Source organism: Melospiza georgiana, chromosome 13 (assembly GCF_028018845.1).
Source record: "Melospiza georgiana isolate bMelGeo1 chromosome 13, bMelGeo1.pri, whole genome shotgun sequence".
Classification (NCBI taxonomy): domain Eukaryota; kingdom Metazoa; phylum Chordata; class Aves; order Passeriformes; family Passerellidae; genus Melospiza; species Melospiza georgiana.
In genome coordinates, this window is record NC_080442.1 from 17532497 (window position 1) to 17559890 (window position 27394).

Below are 27394 nucleotides of genomic sequence, written 5' to 3' on the forward strand. Positions count from 1 at the left end.
CACTGACAAAGCAACACTTTGACAGGTTTGTGTGTCTGAGATGATCAGCAGAGAATCTGAATGCTTGAACACTGCTCATGAGTCATCAGGAATTCTTTCTGATTAGGTTCCAGGGCACTGGGGGTGAAAACCTCCTGCAGAGTCCTGGCAGCCAGTTAAGGCTGAAGCTGCTCTGCTCCTGCAGCCTTGTAAAGTCACCACCTCAAGCAGTCTGTGTAGCTGGAAATGGGTGCAACCTCCTGGCAGTGACCCAGAAATTCTGTATTCTGTATTTATCTGCACAAGATGTTTTGTAGACTCCTTGGAAAAAAGATAGCTACTCTTCAGCAGTATGTAAGAAATCCATGAAAGCTGTATAACCTGCTACAGAAATGGAGAATAGCTGGGATTTTTTCAGTGGAAATGAGGAACTTTTCCCACCACTTGCATCAAATGCAAAAGGCTTGCTGTAAGTGGGTGGAAAATGGGACAAAAGAGTCAAAAGCATTAATGCAGGAAACCATTCAACAGGTTGGCCAAGCACGCAGATGGACTCCAGAGAGATGTGGTGCAGGTGGGAAATCCTACCTGCATCTCACAGGAGGTGACAGATTCCAGCTGGCCCCACAGGTGAGGAGGAGGAGGGTGCAGAGGAAGAAGTCAGTGAACAAAATCAGAGCCTCAGACTTCGGAGCTGAGGCCTGGACTAAAGGGAGCTGCTAAGCACTGGTGCTGCTTTAGCTGCTAAACTGGACAGAAGTGTGTGCTTAGAGGGGATTTTCATGTGCTTTGTGGAACTCAGCCCTGGAGCAGCACATTGAATGTATTTCTCCATACAGAAATGCCAGTTGTGTAGTCACTGAATGGGAAATAACTTTTTTTCTGGACAATTGTTTCCTCCTGGAGCAGTTTCCAAGTCTGGACATGGCTTTCCCTCCCTTTGGCTAATAAGGATGTGTGATAACAGGGTTCTCAGAAGTGTAGTACAGAAACCCTGGAACAAAGACTAATTCAAACACCAAGCTGTACATACATTAATGTTTAACAAGAAAGGGAAAAGTCTTATATCCTATACTGGATATTTTTGCTGGCAGGGAATCAGTAAAAATATTCAGAGGGGAGTGCACTACTCTTTCCTTTAGCTGAGATATTCTGATTATAACATGAATCATCTATAACATGCAACATGCATCATTCTGAGACCTCAAAGATGGTGCTGAAATCCAACTTCCCTCCCACTGGGAAAGATTCTGTGATTTTGTCTCCTATTTAACATCACCAGCATCAGTAGCACTCAGAATGAGAAACACAACCAGTCTGAATTTCAGGCAGAGGCAGTGGCTGGTATCTGGGTGAACGAGTAAGAAGCAGATGGGATATCACACCTGAAGTGAGCTGGGGTTTGTGTTCCTTAGGAGCTTCCTAGAGCTGTTTTTGCTAGGTGACCCCAGTGCTATCCAAGAGGAAGAGCTGTTACTGCTGCCCCAACTCTCCTGCAGCAGGCAGAAGAACCCCAGAGTGTTACTCACCCATGCCCTTGGTGTGGTTGAAGTCTCCTTTCACCACCTTGCAGGTTTTCCCATCTCCACTGCAGATCCCACAGCGATCCTCTTTGGCAGCTGAGCCAATGATCCCATCACAGCCAATTTTCTAATGACAACAACCAGAGACACCCATTACTTTGTTTTCAAGGTTAGAGCCTCTCTAAACAATGAGGTCAACACTAAGATTGACATTGACTGAAAACCTGAATGGGGAGAAAACATTCAATCTTAATTGAACTTTTGAAATACCTGAAAAAAGACCTCATTAATCAGATGGCTCAAGATAGCTGAAATGAAAGAGTAGTTCAGTGGCAGCAGGTTAGTTCCATATCAGGCCAATTTCTACCACAAGATTGCCTATGCAATTATGAAATTTTCCACATGCTTGCACTGTACTAAGAATCAACATTCAACTGAAAAATAAATTATAAAATCTAACAGTTTCACCTAAAGCTTCATTATAAAGGGTGTTTTCATAATTTTCTATACATATCTATTTCTTTTTTCTAATAAAACCTACAGTTCTGCTTCCACACAAGGGAAGAGTCACAATATTCTGCATGTAGCTATGGGAATTATCACCATGATCTTCCTTATTCACAAAGCATTCATGGGTTATGATGGTGAACATTCCACTCTTGTAGATCTTGAGGCTGACAACACTGCCATTAATCTATGTAAATGAATCTTGTATTCTATCCATGTAAGACCCTCAAACTGATCAGCAATTCACTCTTAAAACATAAATTTCTACTGAAAAAAGCCTTGTCATTATGCAAGTTATTAGTAGAGATTGCACTATTAAAAGTGATTTTAAGATTTATTCTGCATAGATAAACAGTTTCTTGGCAAATGAGTAGCAGGACTGTCACTAGTAAGACTTATTTGAATGAGGCTATTGGGTCTCTCCCTTCTTTGCCTTCCTGTGATGAAGCCAGAGGAAAGTTGGAGAGATATCTTAGGGAACAATCAAAACAACAAACATTTTGAAAAATAGGGTAAGCAGGGAAATATTAAGAGAACTCGGGCTGTTTATCTGAGCCTGGCTGTGCGTAAGCAATGCAATTTGGATCAGAATTCCAACATTCCCCTTGTTTCAGAAGACCCTGGCCACTGCCTCAGTCCAGATGTATTTCAGGGATCAAAGATTGCCAGTGTTCCACCATGTGCTGATGCAGAGCTTGTCTGGGTAGATCATTAGGGACAGACATGCTGAGAGAGGGTGATCATCCTAAACACATACCAGGGAAATGCTGCTCATTAACTGGCACAGCACCTACATTGGTGCACAGGAACAGGAGGAAAAAACTGTATAAATGCATAAATGGGAGTTAAAAGAAGGAGGAAGAAGATCCTGGAGTTTCTGGCAGTTGCAATTCTCAAGCCTGAACTTCACACCCATGTCCAACAAATAATTTTGGGATATTGAACGTGATTCTGCCCCCAGAACAGAAGGATGTCCCAGCAGTTCTCCTTCCAGGAAAATCAGGATGATTTATTAATGGGGTTGCTGAAAGGCAGCTGGAAATGAACGCCTGCCTGCCACCCTGCTGAGATACTGGAAAGGCTGGGTTTAATTTAAGGCTCTGGCGCTATCTTTTATTGTGCTGCATTGTTATTAGCACTATGTGAGCACACAGATGAATAAAGGGAACATAATGAGTGTTGAACCACACTTATTCCCAGAGCTACATGAGGAGTCTGTAGGACTCTAACAGAGGCAGGGAAAGAATGGGGAGTTGGCAATCACATGCTTTGTATTCACACTGGAGTTTCCCAGATAATGGAAACCAGTGGGAGCCAGCAAAGTTTGGGAAGCTGGGTCCCTCCTCATCTGAGACTGGGGTGCAAGACAAGCCATCTCCTCACACCTTTACTTGCTCACTGACACCCTTCCACTTGAGAGACCCTTGAGAGGCATGGAGAGAACCCACTGAATCCACAAATGTAATTCCCAATATCTTTGCTGGTTTTTACCTTTCATTTTCACCGTGTTCCCTGTGAGTGAAGGAACTGGGAATGGCCCTTCCACCCTCCTCTTCAATGGTACCAATGGCACCATTGCTCCCATTCACAGGACAAACTTTTCCCTCAATCCCTCCATCATGAGACTTAAGGCCCCCATCACGTTTGGGCCAGGAAATGGCTTCTTACAAAAGAATATCTCTAAGAGAATAAAACACATTTTTCTTTGGCTTCAAGATGAAAATTGGTGCATTCTTGCTACTTTATGGGGGAAAAATACCTTGGAAGCACTTTAGTGTTGTCTACATAAACATTAGAGCCCGTTTCCCTCTCCCCAAGCCTTCCAATCACTTCCAAACTGAAAGTGCATTTAATAAGAGTACATTTAATAACAGTACATAATGAAACAGCTTTGGGTAAGATTTGACAGTGGATTCCAAAAGCTGCAAAGTCATTTAGAAACACATTGCAGTGACCACCTTGGTCACTCTGATCCTTTGAGAACTCCCCACATGGAAAATACTCTTAAAACCACCACCATGGCCACTCTTAAAACAAGTGGATCAGTAAATCAAAGGGGAAGAGACAGGACTGGGAGGGCAGAACACAGTGGCTGTCACCTTTGTGGGTGCAAAGCATCTGCCAGCAGTCCTTGGGCTGTTAATTGAGAGATTCTCCAAGGTGTGAGAGCTCCTGAGACTCCAGCACTGGCTGGAGAAACTGTGCAGTGTGTACATCAGCAGTTTCCCACTGACAACCTGCTCTGTGTATTATACTGCCCATCCTTTAACTACAGAGCTGTCCTCAGCCTGCAGAAAGCTTTCCACAATGTGAAGCCTTAATTAACCATATGCAAAGGGAAAATCCCAAGTTTCACTGCTCAAAAGTCAAATTTCCACAGTGCAGAAAGTATCCCTTAAACCTAAATAATTGAAGGGAGTTGTTTGATCTTTTCCATCTCTCACTTGCTTTGTGGTGCTCCCTCAATCAAGGTGAGGGGATTCATTAAATTTAGAAGCAGAAAAGGGAAGCTTTACATTCTGAAGGAAGAAAGACCCTGTAAATAACAATAACATCCCATGTTTTCTGACCCAAGAGTTATCCTGCAGATGAGCAGACTGAGCCCATGGACCAGCCCATCCAGCAATTGCTGGATACTTTCAGTTCCATCAGTCTTCAATGGACTGGTAAGAAGGGAAGCAGCTTTAAAACATGGGACTGCTGGCAAGAAACATGAAAATAAGTCTTTTAGGGCTTCAAGTCCTCAGCATGGACTGTCAGAAATGTATCCACAGGTTTCTTAGGGCTATTTCACCCAGGCAGTCTCCTGCTCTGGCACCACTTTTTGGAACTAGCCACCAACCTTTAAATTGGCAGGTAACTGCACGTTTGCTGAGCCAAAGGCCTGAAATTAATTCTCTTTAAGCTAATATCTCCCATCCACCCTTCCTTCCCTCCCTCCTCCTTCTTCTCATTTTTATAATTAAACATCTGAAAGTACTGCTTGTTGGGTGGTATTTCCAGCTTCAGTCATAGCTGGCTCCAGCATAGGAAAACTCTTCTCTTTTGAATACATATCACTTGGATTCTTCTGTGTGAACTATTCTCTGTATTGCTTGGGTATTTTTTAATGATATTTTTATTTGTATTTTCAATGGCTGTGAAAGAGCTCAATTGATACAGCTTGTGAGGGTATGTTTTGCTACATAAACACAATTATTTTTGTTATATACACCCACTCTGTGCAAGAAATGACATTGTAGGCTCCCAAAACTGTAATGCTTCCCATATGCTGAACTAACTGGCTGTCTCAATGGATCAAATATAAATATTGATGCAACATGTGCCACTTTACAAATTAATCATGTACAGAGCAGGCTGGTTATGACAGATTCATCTACACTGCCAATTCCTTCTGTCCATAATATCCAATGCCATTGATACCTCCAGGGATGGACCACATGAAACAGGAATGTGCAGATGTGAGCAAGTGACATTCAGATCTGAGGGGAAGAGAATTCTTGTTGCATTGTTTTAAACACCTCTGCCCCTGTGGAGGGTTGTGGGGGCTGTCAGGGCTGGGTGAGGTGAGTCTGGGTCCCTGATCAAACAGTTCCTCTCTGAGTTACTCCAATTTCTGTTCCACAACAAGTTTTGTGCTAAGGGTTGGAGTCTCTGTAGGAGTTAGTTCAGCAAACATCTTCCTGTCATTTCCCAAGCCTTCAGATTTTGTCTGAATCAGAGCAGCTCTGCAGGATCAGGAGTTAGACACATCCTATTTTAAATCTGTATTATCTCATCTGCATTAGATCTGCAATGTGATCTGCCATTGACTTTGTGCTTAGATCCCTCAGCAGCTCATGGGGGTGTTAGACACAATAATTTATGATTTTTCACAGTTAGATATTGAAGGCTATGTGTCAAAACCTCTGTGTTCGTGAGAGAACATGCAAATAATGCAAAGTTCTTTCCCATCCCAGGAACTCCTTTGCTTCTGTTCTATTATATGCTTTCCATGGGATAACATGGAAGAAAAACTGGGGAAACAGCATGGGATTTTTGTTTGTCATATCCCACTGCAAAGTACACCACAAACTAGTAGGACATCGACAAAGACTTGCTTTTGCCACTATGCCTTACTCACCAAAATCCCTGATACTCTTTTAAACCTCAGATTACATTGCTACAGATTACATTGCTACAGACATGAAAAAAACCAAAAAGGCAATTATACAACAGGTTTCTGTAGTTCAGACAATCCTTCTGGATTTTGTGCACATGCACTAAATAATTTATCAAAGTTCAGTGCTAAGCCAAGTTGTTGTATGGAGACAAGCTACCCAGTCTGGAACATCTTGTACCACAGTTTGTAATGCAGGAATATGAATAATACATGGAAAATACTCAAGTGAGGAGACAAAGCCAGAACTCCAGGCATCAATCAAATGCAAAAAGTGGGTACTAAGTATGTAAAAAACTGTTTGCCAGAAGCAGGTCCAGTAGACAACTTCAATTTCTCCTCTGCCACCTGTGGCACTCTCCTGACACTCTGCCTGTCCAGTTTACAGAAGCTATTTTTGAAAATCTGTCCATTTTCCAATTTGTGCTCCCCTTTCATAGAGTGTGACAATCACTTTCAGAAGAAAATAGTTCTGTAACAATTCTGTTGTGCCAGGACAGCCTAATATGTGGCTTATCCTCATTAAACACACCGTGGATTCACCAGCCAGTTGAAAGGAGGTGTGATATGACAAAACATTCATAAGAAAACTGCAGATAGAGCCAAAACATCTTCACCTCTTAAATTGTTAAATCACAGCAAAGACTGCCCTTGATCTCTAGCCCAGTTCTTGCTATACAGGAGGTCTCTCTTTTCACAGAGACCTTAAATTACATCCTGAAGCACAATCTGTAGTCCTCACTGGAAAGTTCTCATGCTGTCATGAGGCTCAGACTAATCCTCCTTTGAGAAAAGCCAGCACAAGGTCATGTGCATCACACCAGTCAGCTGAGCAGCTTGTCTTCTCCTCACCCCTCTGCTCTGTGACATCTGACACTTTTTTTAGCTCCACTTCTGCCAGGAGTTTTGAATTAACCTCAGCAGCACAGAGCAAAACACTGTAAGGGGTTAGAAAGTGCCCTGTTCTCATATCAAACACACACCCCACGGGCCCAGGGAAGAGCAAAACCCTCAGGGAATCCTCTCCCTGAAAGCCATTTGTCACTTGAAGGGAAATGGGAGGAGATGAACCCAGTGTGAGGTGCAGGTTGCAGTGCCCAACCCCACCTTCCCCATGGCTGCAGTGCCCATGACAGGGAAAGCAAATTGCTGCAAAGCCTAAATGAGCACTCACCCTCCTCCTCCTCTTCCAACACATCAGGCTGCTCTTGTTCTCCAGCCTGCTACAGATTTTCTGGCTCTGAAAAATCTCTGGGGAAAATAAATTCTCCTTGCTAGAAGACCATGTGCATTTTGAGGATGAAAGGTCAAAGACCTACATATGCTTTGAACAGGGGATCCAGTTTTGCTCAGAGGATGGTAAGAAATTGTGCATTTGAAATGTTCAGCCTCAAAACCAACTCAAATAAACATGGAAAAAATAAATTAAGACCTTATGATTCATCTTAAAAAGAAGGAGTAAGGCTAGAAAAAGTCTAGGTGATTTAGGAACCCCCATGCTAAATTTAGGGCTGACTTTGCTCTTTGGTGCTTCTATGCATGATCAAAGTAATAACCAATTTTACTCACTCCAGCTGCCCTCAGGTGTAAGGGATAAATGCAGAGATGCTGCTGCTTTTGATGATTTTGTTTCAGGGATAGTGAGGCTGACAGCAAAGGCTTCATTGACACCTTTTAGATTGGGGTTCAGCTTTAAAGAGAAACTGTAGTAACTTCACAAAGTACAACTGAAGGAAAATTCCCTTAGTGCCTAAATGTATTTGGGGCACTTTGAGGCTTCAGAGAATCTGTTCCTGCTTTCCTTCTCAAAACCCTCCTCTCCTTGCAACAGTTTTTTCTCTACATTCATTCATCACCCAAGAACGATCCACGAGCTGCATTTAGGAGCATCTAGTGAAGGGAGAAGATCTATTACATTTCCTGGGCTAGATGTTCACAGGCAATGGTTACTGCTAATTTGTCTGTTGCACTGACAATGTGTCATTCCTGCCTTTGAGAGCCTCTAACTAGAAGGATTACATAAGGAAATAAATAACAGTAATACCACCCTCTGATTTCAGCACTTATTCTGTTCTCCAGGCCCCCTGCAATGCTTATTGCCAGGCTTTGTCTGTGCTGGGTAAAGAAACAAGGAGAGGAGTAATTAAATGAATATGGCAATTAAATTGGTTTAATAGGCAGCTAGTTAGACAAGTATCTGTGGCAAATGGGGTACACAGGCACATATGGCAATTCTCAGCTCTGCACTGCATATATGGCAGAGGAGCATTATAAATGAGTTCACAGGGCTTTCAAATCTGCTCGGCTTGAACTGATCATTTCACATTTTTTCTCAGCCAGATGCAAATGGACTGAATGTTCTGCAGCTGTCATCACCTCTCTGCACAGTTAGAGGCAGTTGCCCCCGACTCAGAGTGCAATTTGCTTTTCGTGATGTACCTCCAGTGCTCTGTGCTCATAAAAGGAATTCATTTGGAGGGAGCTGGCTACTGATCCTCCCTGGATGAAAAAAAGGTGCCTTGCCATGATGTCTGATTTACCATTTGTGGCAGTTCTGAAGGTTTGGAGCAATAAAACTGGCCAGCCCAGAGTAATGGTCAATGGCACACAGCTGGAGGTGCACAGCTGGCCTGACTATAAAAGGTTATTAATGGGTTTTTGTTTTAGCTTTTTTCAGATATTGCCAAAAACTGAGAAAAATTAAGTAACTTGGGATGCACCATGAACCTGGCTCTATGTGCAAAGCACTTTGTATTATAAAGAATCAAACTAATACTGGCTCCCCAGACTGCTGCTATTTATATTCTTCATTGGAATAAATTAGAAAGAGTGAATTAAAAGTGCCTCTTCAGCATCATTTGTCAAGAAACAGTGGGAAGTGTCTCCTGCAGCAGTGCAAAATTCAATCCAAAGATTTTTCACTTCTCTCTTTGCATTGTTATGAGTAAAGCTGCTTTATGTCCCCAAAGCCTCTCTCACACCCAGGTGGGTATTGTGTTCATTTATCTCCCTGCCTGGAAGGCTCAAAGCAATAAAAATTGGCATTTCTTAACCACTCACAGAAACCAGAAATAATGCCAAATTTGGTGTGCCCTGTGCTCCCAGGGCAAACCTGTGAAGTTAGTGGAAATAAAAGGTGATGCTAAAAAGCTGTTCTGGTGGATACAGAGGGCTGGTTAATACCAGGAAGAGCAACTCTTACCACAGATACACATCTGGATGAGGAGAAACTTAAAGGGAAAAATTGCCAGGAAGAATCCAGCCCTGGCAAAGCTGCTGTAGCCAAGTGAACTGTCTTTCCCACCACTGTGGTGTGTGCAGCACACTTTGAACATGTGCTCCATGATCAGGAGAGAGGAAACTCATGGAGGGTCTGCCCTGTCCAACTGACAAATGACCTGAACCCATCATCAGGAGCACCCACTCCAAACAACTTCCTGTCTTTTATGATCTTTAAATACACATTTTCTCATCTTCCTTCCCCTGTGCAAACATTAAATCTCCATCTTATATGGATCTACACACCTCTACTAAATTTTTGAGGAACCTGAAGCACCAGCTCTAAGAGCTGCCCTCCTTAGCATTTAATGTGTTACAAACTCTCTCAGCAAACCATGAAGTTTTATTACTTCCCACAGCTCATTTTGGGTGTGTGTGTTATTTGGTTAGAGAGAAATAATCACTGCAATGGTTATGGGCCACCACTCTAAGGAAAAGAGAATTCAATCTGAAGACTCTGGCTCATGTAGCTGCAGGAGCCAAGGAGCCACTGGTACTGAAAGGCTTCCTCAGTATTTCTAAGAAGGAACCAGGTGGACCCAAAAGCATCATGATTCTGCAAGATAATGCTGGTAACAGGCCAGTGACAATTGGTAAGCTGATTTGCAGCTTCAGTGCTTTTATCAGTGACTCCTCTAATAGCCAAAAAGAGCAGTTAAGCAGGCCAGACTTCTCCTCCAATCTGCTCCCCTCACAGAAGTCCCTTCCCACCCAAGCCATGCACACAAGCAAATGTGATTTTTGAGCATTGCCAGCTGTTCAGGAATAATATCATACCTTGGCCATTCAGTGCAGTGCTCAGACCAATAACAGAGCCATGGAGCACTTGTAGTGAGCCCTATAAAGCCCTCAGGGACAGCCCCCCAGCCCCCAGCACGGTGCTGCCCCAGGCTGAACCTCACACCACAAATAGAACAAGAGAAGGTTACTCCACCTGGCACTTGCCATGTACACAGAGGTCTGTCTCATAGGGCCCACAGGGAGTTCCATCCAGGACTCTGTCTGCCACCAGCACAGGAGAATCCTTGCCCAGTGGGGAGCAGAAGAGCTCACATGGCTTATCTGGGAAAAGAAATATGACAACTGCCCTTGGGAACAGCACAAAAAAGTGTCTGAGGCAATGGTGATGCATTCTCTACATGAGTACATTTGGATATCTCATCTTTGAAGGAACATGAGGCTTTCAGTTTAGGCCTGTCACTTCCCCAGTTTAAAGTATCACTATTTAAAGGGTTACATTGATGAGACTGGGCTTTAACAGCACAGAAAACCAATCAGTCAATACAGTTTTGTGTATCTGTAAAGGGAAGATGTTTGTTACAGGGAACACTCATCAGTGTGATAAGAATGATCAAGTCACTCACCACATATGCTGAGATGCCCCAAAGTGTCATAAATTAAAATATGGCACAGGGAATCCACCTTTCTTTCCAGTTCCAAACTAACTGGAACTTTTCCACATTTAAATTCCCAGCTCTCTGATTCCCAGTCTGGGAATTTCAGACTGGGAATCAAGTTAAGGCACTTCTCTCCCAGCATTTTAAAAAGATGAGTAAAGCATTGACAACTCTCTGTGTTCTATTAAGGAGGCTAAAGGAACAGCAGGGCAGCATCAAGAACAATTAATTGTAATTAGTCTTTCAGCTGTAGCTAAAGGGGGCCTATTGCAGCCTTCTCACCAACAATGGAGCCCTGCAGATGAGAAACTGCAGCAAAAGAACAGTGAGGAATTACAGAGGGAGATGAAAAAAACTCACCATCCACGATGACAGCTGTCAGCAGGCTTTTCTTCTTGTTGGTGTACCTGTCGTGGGCCTGGCACTGCTGGTCCCTGAAGCTGGGCACCCCTTTGGGGCAGGGCAGGTTCTCACACACCGTGTGCTCCACGCTGGCTCCCCGGCAGTTCTTCCCACCCGGCCCCGGGCTGCAGTGGGGAACGAAAGCAGGGTCAGCACCAGACACCTGGAATGTTCCATCTTCCCCCTCCCACCCTTCCTCTGCCCCCTGCCTCAAACACTCCTGAGGATGGAGACACAGCAAACATCCCATCAGGACGTGATCTTGCAATTCAAGTGCCACAGAAGCAGCTATAACCTGCACTGTAGACACGGTATTTAAAAACAAACCTGTGCTGCAGATAACCTCCATCCATGAAATCCATTCCACACATTTGCTTTTTAAACATACAGGAAGGGCCACTAATGCAACATCAGAATTAAGCACCTGCAAAACTTAGCTGTTTTTATTTATGAATCCCCAGAGAAGAAGGAAAACTCAAACTCTCAGCAATAGCCTGTGTTTTCTTTGCAAAATAAAACAAAATACAAACAAAAAACCACAGGTAAGCATGGAATCTGGAATTTCAGGTCCCAAGCCTTGCACTTATGAGCTCAAATCTGGGATTTCCAATAAACAGTGCAATCCAAGCCCCTCCTGGCACATGTCTGAAACAGTGACTGTGTGAGATATTCTGGTAGGCAGCCACCCTTCACTGTATTTATGGCAAGAGAATCCACCAGCTAAGGGAACTGAAGAACTCTAAGGCCATTTATGCTGCTGTGACCCTTTTACATGACAAGAGGGGACTGGAGAAGAGATGTTCTGTTTAAGCCAAGGTTTTCTCCTCAGTCCAAAGCCTAGACAGGAACACAAGGCAGTATAACCCAAAAGTCTGCACGTGCAAACTGGCTTATGACACATTCCTTACAACCATGGGGAGGCAATGCATGTAAATGTTCAAAGAAATTACAGAGAGGAAAAACCAAATCAAATAGTGAAGTAACTGGTTTAAAAATACTGATAGTCCCACAGGCTCAAGAGTCAGCTGGCAGGAGCAGAGATTCCTGTAAAAAAAAAATCCCAAGACCAAATATATACAAAATAAGAGATAAATCCCTTAGCCAGTATTTCTGGACAGTGAATAAACCAGCTGCAGAAGTGGGCTGAGGCCAGGAATTTGAAGCTAAAGAAGATCACGTGTGTATCTCCAGCCAAGAATGTATATGAGCAAGAGAATTTTAAAATCAGTGTGCAGTGTTGGAAGGAGCATTTCCTGTAATTTAATGAACGATGATGAATGGATTTAGGTTTGGTCAGCACTGTAGCTGACAGCAAAGAAACCAGCTCAGTCCCCTTTTCAGGAAAATGAGCTGGTAAAAATCAAACCTGGATATTATAGACATGCAACTGCAACTCAGATAAGGAGAGCAATAAACAAAAATATCCTTTTCACATGATTACAGGTCAACAGCAGCAATTGAGAGCCTATCCATCATCTAGGCATGTCTTTGAAGTGACTGTGTTGCTACGCAGAATTTCAGCCCCAATTTAAAAAGAAAAGCTTTGGGTACTTTGTCTGTAGAAGAAAACATAAAATCTGAATAAAGTCAGAGATATTGCACTTGGGCTGTTCCTATTGTGTATAATAAACACAATTTGGTGGCCAGTTAAATGGCACCATTGTAACCTCTTCAGGACCCCAAAACGATGAAGAGACTTCCAGATGGGCCTCAACTGACCTGGGGGATGAAGGACAACTCCTACATTTCATCCTGAGTCAGAAAAAATCCAAGCCCATGCAGAGAGCATGGACTTGTTTGTAGTCACTGTGCAGGAGCTAAACAGCACCCATGGCTCTCTGCATGCATGAAAACCTTCCTGTTCTTATGCAGCACGTCCTGACCTACAGAGCATCTCAAGGGGCTTTGCCAACACAGCTCAGGAACATCCTGATCATCGTCAGCCACTGCCCTGCTCCCCAAGCCCAGAGCAAGCACTGATCTTTAAGGCACATTGGCTCACTTTGGTTGGTAGATCCAGATCAGCCTCTCCTCACTCACTGTGGTGCTGGAGGGGAAACACAGCATCAGTTTTTCTGCCAAACTACACGTATCTACTTCAACTGTATCCACCTTTGAATCGCTGCAATGGGAAACTTCCAAAGGTGACCCTTCAAGCCACTTCCACAAAACCACCTCAAGTCACTCCAGGATTCCAACCTGGTCATCACAGCTTGTGAATGAGAAATTTCTCAGGGCTTCTGCCCAGCTCTGCTGCCCATTTCTCCCCTGTACTCCTGCAGCAAGGGTTGCCCAGGAGGGAGAAGGCTGCCAGCACGGCAGAAGGAGGCAGGATGGTGTGAGCACTCACGGGGGGTTGTCACATTTCCGCTGCCTGAAGCGCACGCCCGTTCCGCACGTCCGGCTGCACATGCTCCAGGGGCTCCACACGCTCCAGTCGCCGTCCACGTGCTCAGGGATGGGGGTTTTACTGACACACTCCCCAGCTCGGCACCACTGCAAGGACACCACGTTAGCACAGCCTGGGAGGGAGCCCTCACCTTGCACAGGTCACTGAGGGGTTGCAACAAGTCCACATTTAAGTTTCTAGGGATTCGAGGCTTTGGTGAGATGGCAGTAGGGGAAGGAGGAAAGGGAGGAGGTGAAATGTAAAAGTTTAAGTGTCACTCTCAGCAAGCCCCTGAAGGGGTTCTGTCATTAAAAAAACAACCACAGAATTGAGCCCTTTACTTTATAAAGCAGATAATTATCTAAGTACTAAGACTTAAAGCCTCACGATTCACAGCAACTGAGTCCAAGAAATTATACCCCAAAGCAATGCCTGCATCAGCACTGCTCCCAGTATGTACAAAATGATTGAAGTATTTTGGACTTAACTTGGCTAAAGCCCCAAACCCCTCTGATTCTAATAGGTTGTGCTGGCTCCTGACCAAGCAGCAACTTGGCCTGTCCAGGATGTGACACAGTGAGCACAGCTAAGAAACCTTATGAAAGAGTCATCATGACTCCTCCAGTTAGAAAAACATGGGCATAAAAACTTTTTTTTTTTTCAGTTTCCTTGTCATGGCTTCCAGGACCCAGTTTTTCTTGTCATTGTTTATCTTTATCCTTGATTTCAGCAGCCAGCTTCTTAATTTTACCCTTTCTTACCTTCACAACTATACCATAGATTAAAAAAAATTAGAGTCCAACACCAGTAAATAAGGGGCTGAGAGTTACCAAACCAGTCAAGTTCCAAAAAACACATATATAAACAAATACAGCCAATTATACCTCAAAAAGAACAGAACATCACTGAATTTGAGCTACTTGTAGAAACTATAAAGTAGCCTCTTTTTCTTTCCCCATCTTCTGCACCTCCCCAAATGTCAGACTAAACGCTCTGCACACTTTCTACCTCAAATACAACCCAGAACATGACCAGCAATGGGTTTATGGTAAATACTGAACATCTTGGAAACACTTTTCCCAGTGCTGGGAAACAAGAAGTGACAGCTGCTTGAAGAAGTGAGCATCCTGATTACCTTGTCTGCGCCACATTCAGTGCCATCCAGAGGGGGATCCAACTTTGTCTTACAGGATGTGTCTCCTTCCACCAGGCACCAGAGCCCAGCACACATCAAATGCTGGAATCACAAAGAAAGGAGGTGCAGTTATTACTTTGGGAAATGCCAGTCATCATTATGAGATACACTTTAAAGCTCAGGCAGTCTTTCTCAAGTGAATCCAGAGGCATCCAGTTGGTTTGGGAGCAATTATATTTTAAGGGTTGATTTGCATTAAGTGGTGAGGCTGGAAACATGAAAGAGATTGATGGATGCCACTGACAGGAACAAAACCTACCCCAAACAAAAAGTGTGCTATTTGAACAGATTTCTTTTCACAAGAATAAATCTAGTCCATTAGAAAGGAATCCTATATGGGAGGCCACGTTGGGTGCTTTGGAACCATGCCAAATGCTTAGATGTCCAAGATACTTAATTACTCCTACTTTAAAAAAAATATACTGAAGTAACTGCAGCTGGTGGTAGCAATAATCAGCAGCAATTATCTCCCTGGGGAGAAGGTGGAATGAGAAAGAGGAAAGGATGTCATGGTGTGCTGTACAGCAAAGGAGGAGCTTGGTGACAGGCAGGGTCAAAGACTGGGAATATTCTAGGGAACATTGCCCGGTGCTGCTGCTCTGCTCAGCCAGTGTGTGCTGCAGGGATCTCAGGGCTGACCACAGCTGTGACCTGCCAGATCAAAGCATCTTCAGAATTTAAGAAAAAGCACCAGGAAAAGGCACCTTTGCATCGGTAACATTTTCCACAGCATCCACCATGCTTTGCATTCCATGGAAGGGGATGATTCCAATACAGTGCTACATAGCTGAGTACCAGAAGAACAACAAAGAAGAATTACATTTCTTTCCACTATTGTTCACATTTCAATGTAATGGTAAAAAGATGAGAAACCTGACTCTAGTGCCAGCTGGTCTTGTCAAGATTTATTGCACCTCATTAAACAGTTGAGTCAACAGGCCTCAGCCTCATGGTTCTTCCCCAATGTAATGTAAGAGACTGTGGGTGCATGGGTGTTTTGTGTACAGGCATGTTGGTATGTCTCTATAAAACACATCATGTCTCTATAAAATAGATCTGTACAAGAGAGGGTGCAGATGAGATAAATCCCAGGCCTAGTGACGATGTAGAACATACTGAAACAAAACAGTTATCACAGCAGTATCTGCATCCTGCTCCATTTCCACATTTCTTTCTGGAAAGAGAATTTTTCGCTATTTAAACCCAAAGAACATTCACAAAAACTGGGAGCAGACAGCACAATTCAGCATCTGTATTAACCACAATGCAGAAAGTCATTGTCAAACAAACAACCAAACAACAGCAAATACTCCAGGGAAACCTAAATCAATGAATTTCAAGAGATTTTCTCTGAACAAATAGAGCATATGGGAAAATATCAGTCTTTGGTAATTTTGACTAAATGACTGTGACTAATTAGTGGTTTACCCACAGCTCTGAAAGCACTTAAGCACCAATTAGCCATGAAGACATCACACACAGTTTTATCGACAGGTATAGAGAGGCGGAAGCATTGACAAGGCAGAGATTTCAGAGCTTACTGAGAAATTCATTGTTCTACCTCATAACTCCCAGATTCTCCACCCCCTGCCTTCTGCAGAGGACTAAAATCAAGAAGTTCATCAATTAAACATCCATAAGCATTACAGAAAGAACACAAATCTAGGCAATAAACCACAGTGTGAAGGCACTACCAGCAAAACCTCCTTCCAAACTGTGGCTGGGGACAATGTTGGAAAGTAAAATGAAGGGAAGCTTTGGAAATGAAAAGATGCAGACAGCAAGTATTTCCACTTTTCCAGTCTTCAACCCCTCTCTTGCATATAACCACAAAGCTTCAGAGCAGAATGTGAGGAGAAACACTCCAGCCAAATCTCTTGAATGACCCAGACAGAAATTTTGCCCCCAGAAGGAAACCCTCTGCTTCTGCTCTCTGTCAGAGGAGCATCCTGGCTGAAGATGTGATGGAATTCACTACATCCCAGAAGAAGTTGTTCTAGACATATATGAGCACCATTGCTAAATATCTGTGCATTACACAAGACCAGTGTTTGTTCAGCTTCAGGTCCCTGGATCATAACTGCATGTAAATTAGGGTTAATTTCTGCTCTTGGATGTAAAACTGGGAAGACAGACTGGGTGGTGGTCGAAACAAAGTCATAAAAATGAAACAGCGTTTTTTTACAATTTTGGTTGGTAACCAGAATCCCTCCATAGCCCACAAGAACATGGAAGGTGATAAAGCCAGGTCACACACCCAAGTATGAGCCATGGCATGGGGAAGAAATGGGCAGAGATCACCTCAAAAATGTGTGTTTGCACCTGCAAAACAGCTCAGAGTAGGGATATAGAGGGTGCAAATATTCACATACACGTGGGTGTGGTGTGTGCATATCTATGTGTGTGTCTATGCCCACATATTCATGTATACACACACATAATTGTAGGGAAATAAATAAAGGAAATACCTCTCTCAGCAACACCAACCTTTCTGAAATGTCCCACCTTCGAGGTATGGAAGACATTGGATTTTTATAGCATCCCTGTGTTTGATTCAGAATCCTAACTGCAAAGCATATTTCAGGAAACAGTTACAGAAAAATCTGGTAATGGTGCTGAGCTCTGTGTGCTGGTGCCACACCACTCAAAGCCCAGGCCCTCGTTAGCCCAGTCCCCTGCATTTAACAGTGTTGAGATATCCCAGCAAAGATGAAACATCAGCTTTGGGATTGGATGTTCCCAAGATGCTTTATCATGTTAATAGCTCTGTTCAAAAGAGATCGTGTATCCTCCTCAGCCACAATAGGAACCCAAACAAAACTCCCCATTAAACAGCAAAGCAGTCAGTGACTTTTTAATGGTTAAACAGCCAGCTTTGTGGGGAAATATCCAAGTGAGAAATGGCAGGACTTGAAAGGAAGTTGTTGTATGTGAGTGGCAGCTCAGAGCTTATACTGATACAGAAGAAGCCATCAAAAGAACTGCTAATTCTGCATTAGTGCTAATTCTGCATTCAGCAGCCAGCTTTCAGATGGCAGGTCCCTGCCTGCAGAGCATTCCCTACAGCGTTCAAGAAGTGCCAGGGAAGATTTTCCAATGACAGATATTTCGCACTGGAAAAATATTGATTTGTTGAAACTGTCTGTGGGGAAAGGTCATCTTTGGATCAGCTCCCAGTTTGAAATATTTCCAAGACAAAAATAATTTTTTAAAAAGCGAGATGGTTGTTGAGAAGTAGTGTTTCAATAAAAATTTGAAATTATTTTTAAAAAAAGAAAGAAATGCTTTTTTAACTGAACTGTTAAGGAATTTATATAGCAAAATAAAAATTAGAAACTGAAATAAAATGAAATTGCTATGAAAGTACAAATTTTAGGCATTCAGAAACTCCTGGGAGCTAGGAAAGCTTGTCTGCACAGCTGTGAGGAAGCAGTCCTGGGAGAGGTCAGGCTCTGGAAACTCCCAAGCTGGGAGAGATGTGCTGGGCAGGTGAGCGGCGCTTCCGATTACAGGGATTACAATGGCATCCATCTGACAAAGGGGCCTCACTGTGCCAGGTGTTTTCTCTCCCCCAAAGATCTCACCATCTAAACAGACTCCTGGGAGCTTGGGGATAAAGGAAGTTTTATCACTCTGTTCTAGGTGGAAAGATGAGGAACAGAAAGGGATTAAATGTCTTGCTGAAAGTCTGCTGGGAGATGAGCTGAAGCAGAGCTGCCCAGAGCTCTCTGCTCAGTGTCACAGCCACAGGCTCCTGTGTCACTGCCTGCTCCAGCTGAAGCCAGGCTCTGGCTCTGGCCCTTCCCACCCTTCCCAGTTTCTCACACTTTCCCAGGATGGTGCTCCCTTCCCTCCATCCCCACACAGACCCCCAGCCTGCAGAGCTCAGGCATGGCTCAGTGCAGGGATCTGTTTGAGGTTCCTTAGCTCAGTGCTGCAGCTGGAAATGAGGAATGGCAAAGTCACTCCAGCCAGCTCCTGGTCCTCAGGCAGCGAGTCTGGAGCTCCTCCTGGGGTGACTATTGCATCAGCACTGCTGCCAAAACCTGTGTGATCCTGCCCCACCACCTCACATGGGATCACAAGACTCCCTCAACTCAAACCCTCAGATCATTACCTGCAAGGGGACCTTCCAAAGCTCCAAAGTATAAAGAGAATCCAATGAATAAAGATGTCCTTCCCACCATGGAACAACTCTACAGAAGCTTGTTCATTCCCTGTACATTCACTCCTTTACCTTGTCTGCATCCAAGGAAAGAAACACTTATTTCTCCTGGAGATGAATTTGTTTCTGCTGCCCACTGGAAAGAGGAGCCTCTTCTTTCTAGCAGCAGAATTAAACCACCAGAAACCAATTTTTCTGTCAAAATGAGGGGACTATGAATAAGGACTTAGGAAAAGTAAATATCCTTAAGGCAGAGGAGCAAGAGACCTCCTAACACACAGGCTTGCTTCTAACTAGGCTGGCTTTCCATGAAGTATCAGAACTCTCTTATTTTGCCAGCACATTGCTAACCAGGAGAGAAAATGTGCTTATGAATGGGATTCTAATTAACATCTATTAGGTAAAATAAACACACAATCTACTCTTCTTTTCCTGTCCAAAGCACAGTGCAAATGTTCTCAAAGCCTCACAGGATGCTTCTGAGCAGCAACTCTTTACATAAAGTGACAAAAACAATGTCCCCAACTTCTACACCATCACTGTCTTTAATTTTGGGTGCCTAAAACCCCACAGCAATCACAAGGGAGGTGAGCAGCACTGTTTGATGGAGCTTGCTGCTGAAAATGAGATGAGAAGTGTTCCAAACTCAAATCCTGTAGAACTGGAAGGCACTTTTGGAAAGGAGCCACGTTAACCCAGACAAGATAATTGTGAAACTCAGATCCATGTCTCAGTGGCCAAACTGCTGACCTGTGTCTAGAGCTGACATTCCAAGATAGTGCCAGACAAGCAGGGGAAGACTCCCAGACTGCAAGGAAGGCACAAAGGAATAGAAACACTTTCTGGGTTTTTTTTTGGGAAGCAAACAATGAAACAGGAAAACACTGTCTCTGCTTTCAGCTGTCTCTGGTGCTCTCAAGGAAAACTAAAAACCTTCACAGTCTAAAATATTTCTTTGCAAAACACCATTTTTATTTAATTTTTTTCATCTACCTGTAATTAAGTTATTAGTCAAAAGAAAGAGATTGGAAAGAGGGCATTCATAAGACCACAAGCTAATTTTATGGCAAAACATTATGCTGAATACAAATCTCTCCAGTGCCTTTAGGGCACTCACATCACGAGCTCCAGGGATTCACAGACATGGAAAAATCCAAGGAGGAAAGGACAAGTTTGATGTACTTCCCTACCAACACACAACTCTGACTGGGTGAGCTCTTCAGCTTTGCTGAGCTCAGGTTTAGCATCTTAAATGAGAGAACACAAAACAAATGTGTCACATCAGCTGGAAAAATCACAGAAGTGTGTTTATATGGTCAAACCTAGAAGTAGAGGCCCATGGAATAAAGCACTGGAGCAGAATCTTTGAATGAAATTTTGTACTGTGACTTGTTACCAATGTCCAAAAGAGCTGTTCTTGGGAGCAATGTTCACTCAACAGTTCCCAGTCTGCTCCTCAGGCCTTAACACCTGAGTGTCAGATTTAAAAAATATTGATTTGTTTTGAGCAACAGGCAGAATTGTCCACTAAAAACAAAAAATAGGAAAATTAAAAGAATGAAATCATGGATTGTATTTCTTGGCCATGGGAAAAGAGAAGGTAGGGACAAAAAATAAATATAGATTTGTACACACACCATTCAGATGTGGTTGTGAAAACTAAGGAGTTTCTCTTGAAGTGTTTTGCAGATGGGAAGCTCCCAGCAGCCAGTGGGAGAAGTCTGAATGCCCTTCAAGCTTGTTATACACGATTTTCAGGCTGATACTCAGTCCTATTCTGGCTAATTTTGTAAAGTTTAGACTTTAGCTGTAGATGCCACATCACAAGGCTACACTGATTCTTTCTCCCTCCCCTTGTCTTAATAAGAAATGAAAACTTGCCAAGCTCAAGTGTTTAATTCTTAATAGGCTCTCTCTACTATTGTTAAGAGTTTATTATGTTTATATTCTGAAATTTCCACATTGTATTTTTATAATTTTATTTTGGTTCCCTTCTCTCTTTTTATTTTTCTTTAAACCACTGCACCAGAATGTGTTTTGACCATCTTCCAAACTGAAACACGTACAAAAATTTCTGAAGCATTCCAATAATTGTAAACTGGGCTGTGCTGCCCAGGCAGGAACTCTGCTTCTCTCTCGTTCTCTCCCTCTCTTAAACAAAAAGTATTTCCACTGAAAATAAAGAGAAAAAGGTATTTTTGCAACATACATTAGTAGTGAAATAAGACATTTCAGCTTCATAGAAACAGGCAATGTGAAAATAGTCTGAATTCTGACAATCTACATGAGGAAAACTATAAACTATAGAATAGCAATTAAGTTAATTGCTACCTTTACTTCTCAAAAAAAAAAAAAAAAAAAGAAAAATCAGCTAATTTTATTTTAAAATTGCCAGGCTTCTATCCTGCAAGCCTCAAGAAAAACCCAACCCATCCTCTTCCAGATTTATTAGTATTACTATGTAGACAAAGTCCCTGGTTGTACAGAAAATGACAATGCAACCTATTATTTTCAGCATAAACCAGCTTTCAATCTAATTACCACGTTCTTGTAAATATTCTATACATTACTAAATAATAGGGCTCACTATCATGGTCTGCATCTCACAAATGGCCCTGCAGAGAAAAGACCAACAGAGCCCCATTGATTCCCATGCACAGAGCCCAAAAGGCCACTCCAGCAGCCTCTTTGCAAGACCAAGGCCACAGAGAGACCTACAATTGCTGAATTATACTCACCACCACACAGCAAATATGTAAACTCAAGGAGAACATTAAAACCACTTGATCATTACAATTGCTACTTTTTCTTTACTTTGTTTTTGGCTCCTCTCTTTTTCCACATTAGCCAAGAAGTCTACTTTGTCTCCTTTGGCTTGCAATCAACTTTGCCCCCTTGTTCTGTAGCTTGTAGATATTGGAAAATACCTAAATTTGTTAAAAAACAACCTGAACCTAAGAAAAACAGTGGAGCCAGCTCTAGCTGGTTTAGTATTTCTAAAAACAGTGCTATGTCAAAATTCACATTCCCAGCTACATCTGAGTTGACAGTGTCCCTTGTCAGGAAAAAAAAAAAATCTCTTGGTAGCAAAGCTAATCTCCTTGCAAGTGCCACTCCAGCCTCAGCCCAGTTTTGACTCAAAACAATGTGGATGATAACAGTTACATAAAAACCCACAAAAATGTGTTAATAATAAATAAGCCAAAAGGCTTAAAAAACAAAAAGCCAAATGGATACATGAGATAGAGATCACATTTTTCCCCCCCTAAACATGATTTCAGTGCAAAAGCCTCTGTTGGTAGGTGTGCCAGCCTGAAAAATAAAGATTAAACAGGCAGAATGTTTCCATGGGAGTTTCAGATGTGTTTTGATGAATTTCTGGGGGAGAAATTAGTTTTGATGAATTTCTGCTCCCTGAAAGACTGAGCAGAAACCACGCGTGCTATTCCTCTTGGAAAAAGCACAGGGGCAGCAAAGGGTTAACTCCTGCTGAGGCATCACTGCCTGGCTGGGGCTGGAGCTCTCTGCTCCCTCCCTGGAGGGGTCAAACCGATTCACAATAGCTGATTCACGGCCCAGTGTGGAGCTGAAGGCCAGAGGCCAGCCAGGTGCAATTGCCTGTAATTTGCACAACTGCTGCCGTGCCAGCGCGGGGCTCCCAGCAGCACCGAGCAGCCAGAGCCCCCCGGGATCTCCGTGTGTTTGGGGGGCACTGATGATGCCTGTGCAGTGTCACAGGTGCATTTCTGACCAGCTTCTCCTGCAAGTACCATGATGAGCTGGAGAATGGCACCTTCACTTCTCTAAAAGCAACTTGTCTGCCTCAAAATAAAGGGCACTGTGTAACCTCTCAGGTGGGCCAAAGCTCACCAAGGAGCTCATTTCCCAGCACTGTGCAGCTTCCCAGCTGGAGCCAGGCAGACACTTGTACAGCCTGCTAGATAAGCACTTGCAGGGATCAGACAATGCCTGACATTTGCAATGGGAAAGATGAACAGAGAACACTTTGATCCCTTTGTGTACTCCAGGAGAACTCTGTAACTTGGATATGAAGGGGGATCCATTGAAGGCTCTTGAGAGATTCATTAATCATTGAACCATAGAATGGTTTGGGTTGGAAGGAACCTTAAAGTTCACCCAGTTCCACCTCCCTGCCATGGGCAGGGACACCTTGCTCTACCCCAGGGTGCTCCAAGCCTGTCCAGCCTGGCCCTGCACACTTGTTCCCTGGCCCTGCACACTTGTTCCCTGGCCCTCCACACTTGTTCCCTGGCCCTGCACACTTGTTCCCTGGCCCTGCACACTTGTTCCCTGGCCTTGCACACTTGTTCCCTGGCCCTGCACACTTGTTCCCTGGCCTTGCACACTTGTTCCCTGGCCTCGCACACTTGTTCCCTGGCCCTGCACACTTGTTCCCTGGCCTAGCAGGAGCCCAGGCTAACAGCCTGATTCACAGCCCCTTAAAGAGGTGACAGGCACTAAAAACCCTACCCAACATGGAGGTTACAGATCCTGAATTATACATCTTGGAGGTCACAGGTTACAACAGACTGTGGATCATCTACCATAAACTCATTTTTAAGTACATTAAAATGCAGAAGGAAAGGAGAAAGGAATGTAGAGGTTTGGTGTATGTAAAGCTGAGCCTTGCTCATATGTTTTAATTTCTCTTCTGTAAATTTGGAGCAGAATAGCTGCAGGATAGCTGGTTTGGCAAACAGAGAGCTACAGTTTTGCTCTAAGGCATCTGAGTTATCCTTAAAACAAAATGGAAGAAGAATTTTGGGGATTCAATCTCAAAACTGGGTGAATACTCCTGGATTAACTATCTTGTTGGACTGGTGGGAGGCCCAGCCACTGCCAAGCATTGAGGGACCTGACTCCCTGTGAAAGCAAAGATCACATTCCCTCAAAAAACAGGGCTTTGATGCTGTTAAAGGAGAGAGCTTACTGCACAGAAATTTCTGTGTTTCTCAAAAATGTTGAAATTTTGGAGTTACCTAACCTCTCAAGTTCGCCCTAACCAAATTGCATGGCATTTTTGAATATAGGGCCTCTAGTTTGCCTGATATAATTATGCAGCTCAACTATCTCCAAAGAAATATTGTAATGTAACTCTCTTATTATATAAGAAAATAGGCAGCAGACACATGTAATCATAAAAAGATTGAGCAGGCTCATTTCCTGAAGCTTATTTCCTTTTCGTAACAAATATTTACTGTCAAATGTTTATTGCTTTTACATTTGGATTTTTTTAATACTTTATTGAATTAAAAATACCACATTACCATTGGCTAAAAGAGGAGACAGCTGTATTTGCCAATAATTTCTACAGCTAATGCCAGTGACCAGTGCCAATTTTTTTTTTGGTTCATATTTTTGTAGACAGCTTTGAGACTTATGATACAAGTATTCTGCAGATGAGGCCTGAGGAACACAAAGGTGAAATGAACACAAACTTCAGAGCTTTAAAAATCAAAAGTGATCATTTCCTCTAAAGAATTTCCTTTCCTTGCTATCAAACACCAATTCAGAGGAGCATAACAGGATGTAAACACAAGCTTAAACTAATGGCATGTGACATAACTGATCCAGAGCTTCACAGGGTGAATGCTAATTCTTAATGCACATCTGCAACAGAAATAATTCTAAATAAGGGACTGCAAATTAGTTTGGATCTGCTGCAGTTCTACCAGGCTTTTCATTAGGAAGCACTAATGTCCTCACAAAATATGCTTCTCTTTTGGGAGAGAGATGGAGAAAAAGAGCACATTTTTCATTGTGTTCTAAAGTGTCAAATAATTAGACTGGTGAAAAATCTTGGGAGACACAAACACCTGCTGTCTGTATCTCACAGAGAATGGTGCCTCTTGGCACATTATTCTGGCAAACAACAAGTCCCTGAAGCAATTCCAGACTGGACATGCAACTCCTGTGTGAGAAATGCTGACCACCTACCAGCGGGCTGACATTGTCATCAGGCACTGGAATATCCAGAAACAAAATGGGTTTTTTATCACAACAAGGGAAATAGCAAAAATCCCTTCCAAGAGCAGCCCAGCTGGGTGACACCCACACAAGTGGAAGAACTTGAGTCATGCTGGGTAGATCTGAGGTTTTCTTTACAGACCTATATTCTAACACTTTGCTTCCAGTACAGTAGTCCTGGTGGTCTGCATTTTCTTGATGGAGCTGGGAAATACAACCTGTCCAGATTCTTTTCCTTTGTTTTATATTAGCTAGTTTCCAAGTCCAAAATAAATAAAACAGCTAATGTGAAACTAAGAGCATTTTCCCAGGACTTGCACGTGTTCCACAGTGTTAGCAATTTGGCACTTAAAAACCCCAGTTATCTCTGATTATTGTTTTCTTTCTTAACACTGATTTCAGATCTCAAGCTTGTTCAGAGTGGGAATGAGGGACAACTAAAAAATACAAATGGCCAGTTATTAAAAGCAAGAAACCTGTCTGCTTCTTGCCTGTCTGCACAGGAGGAGATGCTGCCAGCTGGTGCTGGTGACCCCACACAGCTTCAGGACTTTTTTTTTGGATATCTCCAAGGCCATGCTGGAAGCAGGCACTACCCCACTCCCTGTCTAAAGCAGGGGATAAGATCTGCTCAGAATTAAAAGATCTGATTATGTGTAATACCTTATGAAAAACTTGGCTGTCTAAATTCCAGAGATGAGTCCAACAGCCTCATCTCAAGCCCAACCTGCTCCTAGAGACAGCAACAGTCAATGTTCCCATTTTGCCAACCAGCCCCAAGATACCCCACACTGCACCCACATCCTGATTAAACATCATGCTGCTTAGAAAACACACAGGATTCTGCACAGAATTTGGTAAGGCTTCATGAAACAAGCAGACATCAATATTTCCTCAGCACAGTTAAGAATCAGCTCCTCAGAACACTGCAGTGTCTGAAGGTGAGGTCTGTGAACACCCAGCCAGCCATCTAAGCTGACTCTGTGGAAGTCGCCAAACACTCTTGTGAGGAGAGACTTTCACCTCAGCTGAACTTCCAGGAAAACAATCTCTACAGAGCATTTCAGCAAAACAATCTCAAAAGGGAACAACGTGCAAACACCAGTTTTTCTGAGTCTGCTCTGGGAGATTACCAAGGGGAAAGAAGGATGAGGCCTAAGCAGGAGCAGCTGACAGAGCTCGAGGCCGTTTGATTTTCCACCAGCAGCGCTGAACCTGAGGGAAATACAGACTCCTTTTCTCCTCCCCAGGGCTTAGCAGCTTTATTTCCACTTCCTACCTTGTTTCCAGCTCCAGCCCACGAGCTCTTACCTCCATATCCTTACAGAAGGTGGCGTTGGTGCCAAAAAGGATCTGGCACTGCTCGTCGGCGCTGTAGTGCATGCCGGGCAGCTTGTGAGGGAGCCGCACCGAGTACTGGCTGCGGGGGTCGGTCAGCAGCAGGCAGGTGCTCACCTTGGACCTGGCAGGGCAGCAAGGAAAAATGTCCTCAGGGAAAGCCCCCGGAACGGCAGTGTTAGGTCACTGCTACAGAGGAGCCCTGTCCTCTCTTTAACAGTGTGAAACTGTGGGGTTTTCCCTGGAACTCTTGTGAATCGTTGAGAGCTATGGATATAAAGGGCCTTGGGAAGTCACCTGCGGCCCCAGGCCTCAAGGCAGGAGAGATAACATTCACAACACTCTGGGTTAAACTTTTGTCTAAACCAACATTCACAACATTCTGGGTTAAACTTTTGTCTAAACCAACATTCACAACACTCTAGGTTAAACTTTTGTCTAAACCAACATTCACAACACTCTGGGTTAAACTTTTGTCTAAAGCAACATTCACAACATTCTGGGTTAAACTTTTGTCTAAACCTTTTCTAGAAATCTGAAGGAGACTCAATTCGGCCCTCAGGCAATCCAGCCCAAAGCTTCATTCACCTTAAAATGCCAGCTACAAAGTCTGCCATCATGTCTCACCTCAATCCCCACAGCTGAATTGTGACATTTTTTCTTATCCATCACAGGCACAAAAAGATTTTTCTCTTTGCCTTCACAGCAATCTTTTACAAATTGCAATATCACTGTCATATCAGGGACCAGTTGCAACCAGATGAGTTCAGATGTAACTTCTTTTTCTAATTCATGCCTTTAATGTGGCATTAAATATCCCATTTTCTTTCATTATTTTCCTTTCTTTCCCACCTCTAACCCCCAGAGTGGAAAATTTTCCATGCTGAACCCACTCCTAGCACAAAGCATTGTGCCAGGCACTGTTTGTCAGAGAGCTGTACTGTAAATTTAAAATTAGATCTGCAGAGTTCAGATAATTCCAGTGCTTCCTGTAGTTCACGAGATTTAACAAGCAGCAGGACAGAAATCCTTCCGGAAGAACTGAATATGATGAGCTGAAACATGGATGCAGT

The 27394-nt window shown here is 43.3% G+C and overlaps 1 protein-coding gene across 1 annotated transcript in view; it reads right to left on the reverse strand.

The window, feature by feature from the left end:
- Nucleotides 1–27394, reverse strand: part of ADAMTS17 (ADAM metallopeptidase with thrombospondin type 1 motif 17) — a 152940-nt gene that overhangs the window by 49195 nt on the left and 76351 nt on the right. Inside the window, exons 10-15 of the mRNA XM_058033730.1 lie at nt 26295–26445; nt 14771–14872; nt 13597–13742; nt 11205–11371; nt 10382–10509; nt 1509–1629 (exon numbers count right to left, since the gene is read on the reverse strand). Coding sequence (XP_057889713.1) covers nt 1509–1629; nt 10382–10509; nt 11205–11371; nt 13597–13742; nt 14771–14872; nt 26295–26445 — 815 coding nt within the window. The remainder of the gene's footprint in view (nt 1–1508; nt 1630–10381; nt 10510–11204; nt 11372–13596; nt 13743–14770; nt 14873–26294; nt 26446–27394) is intronic.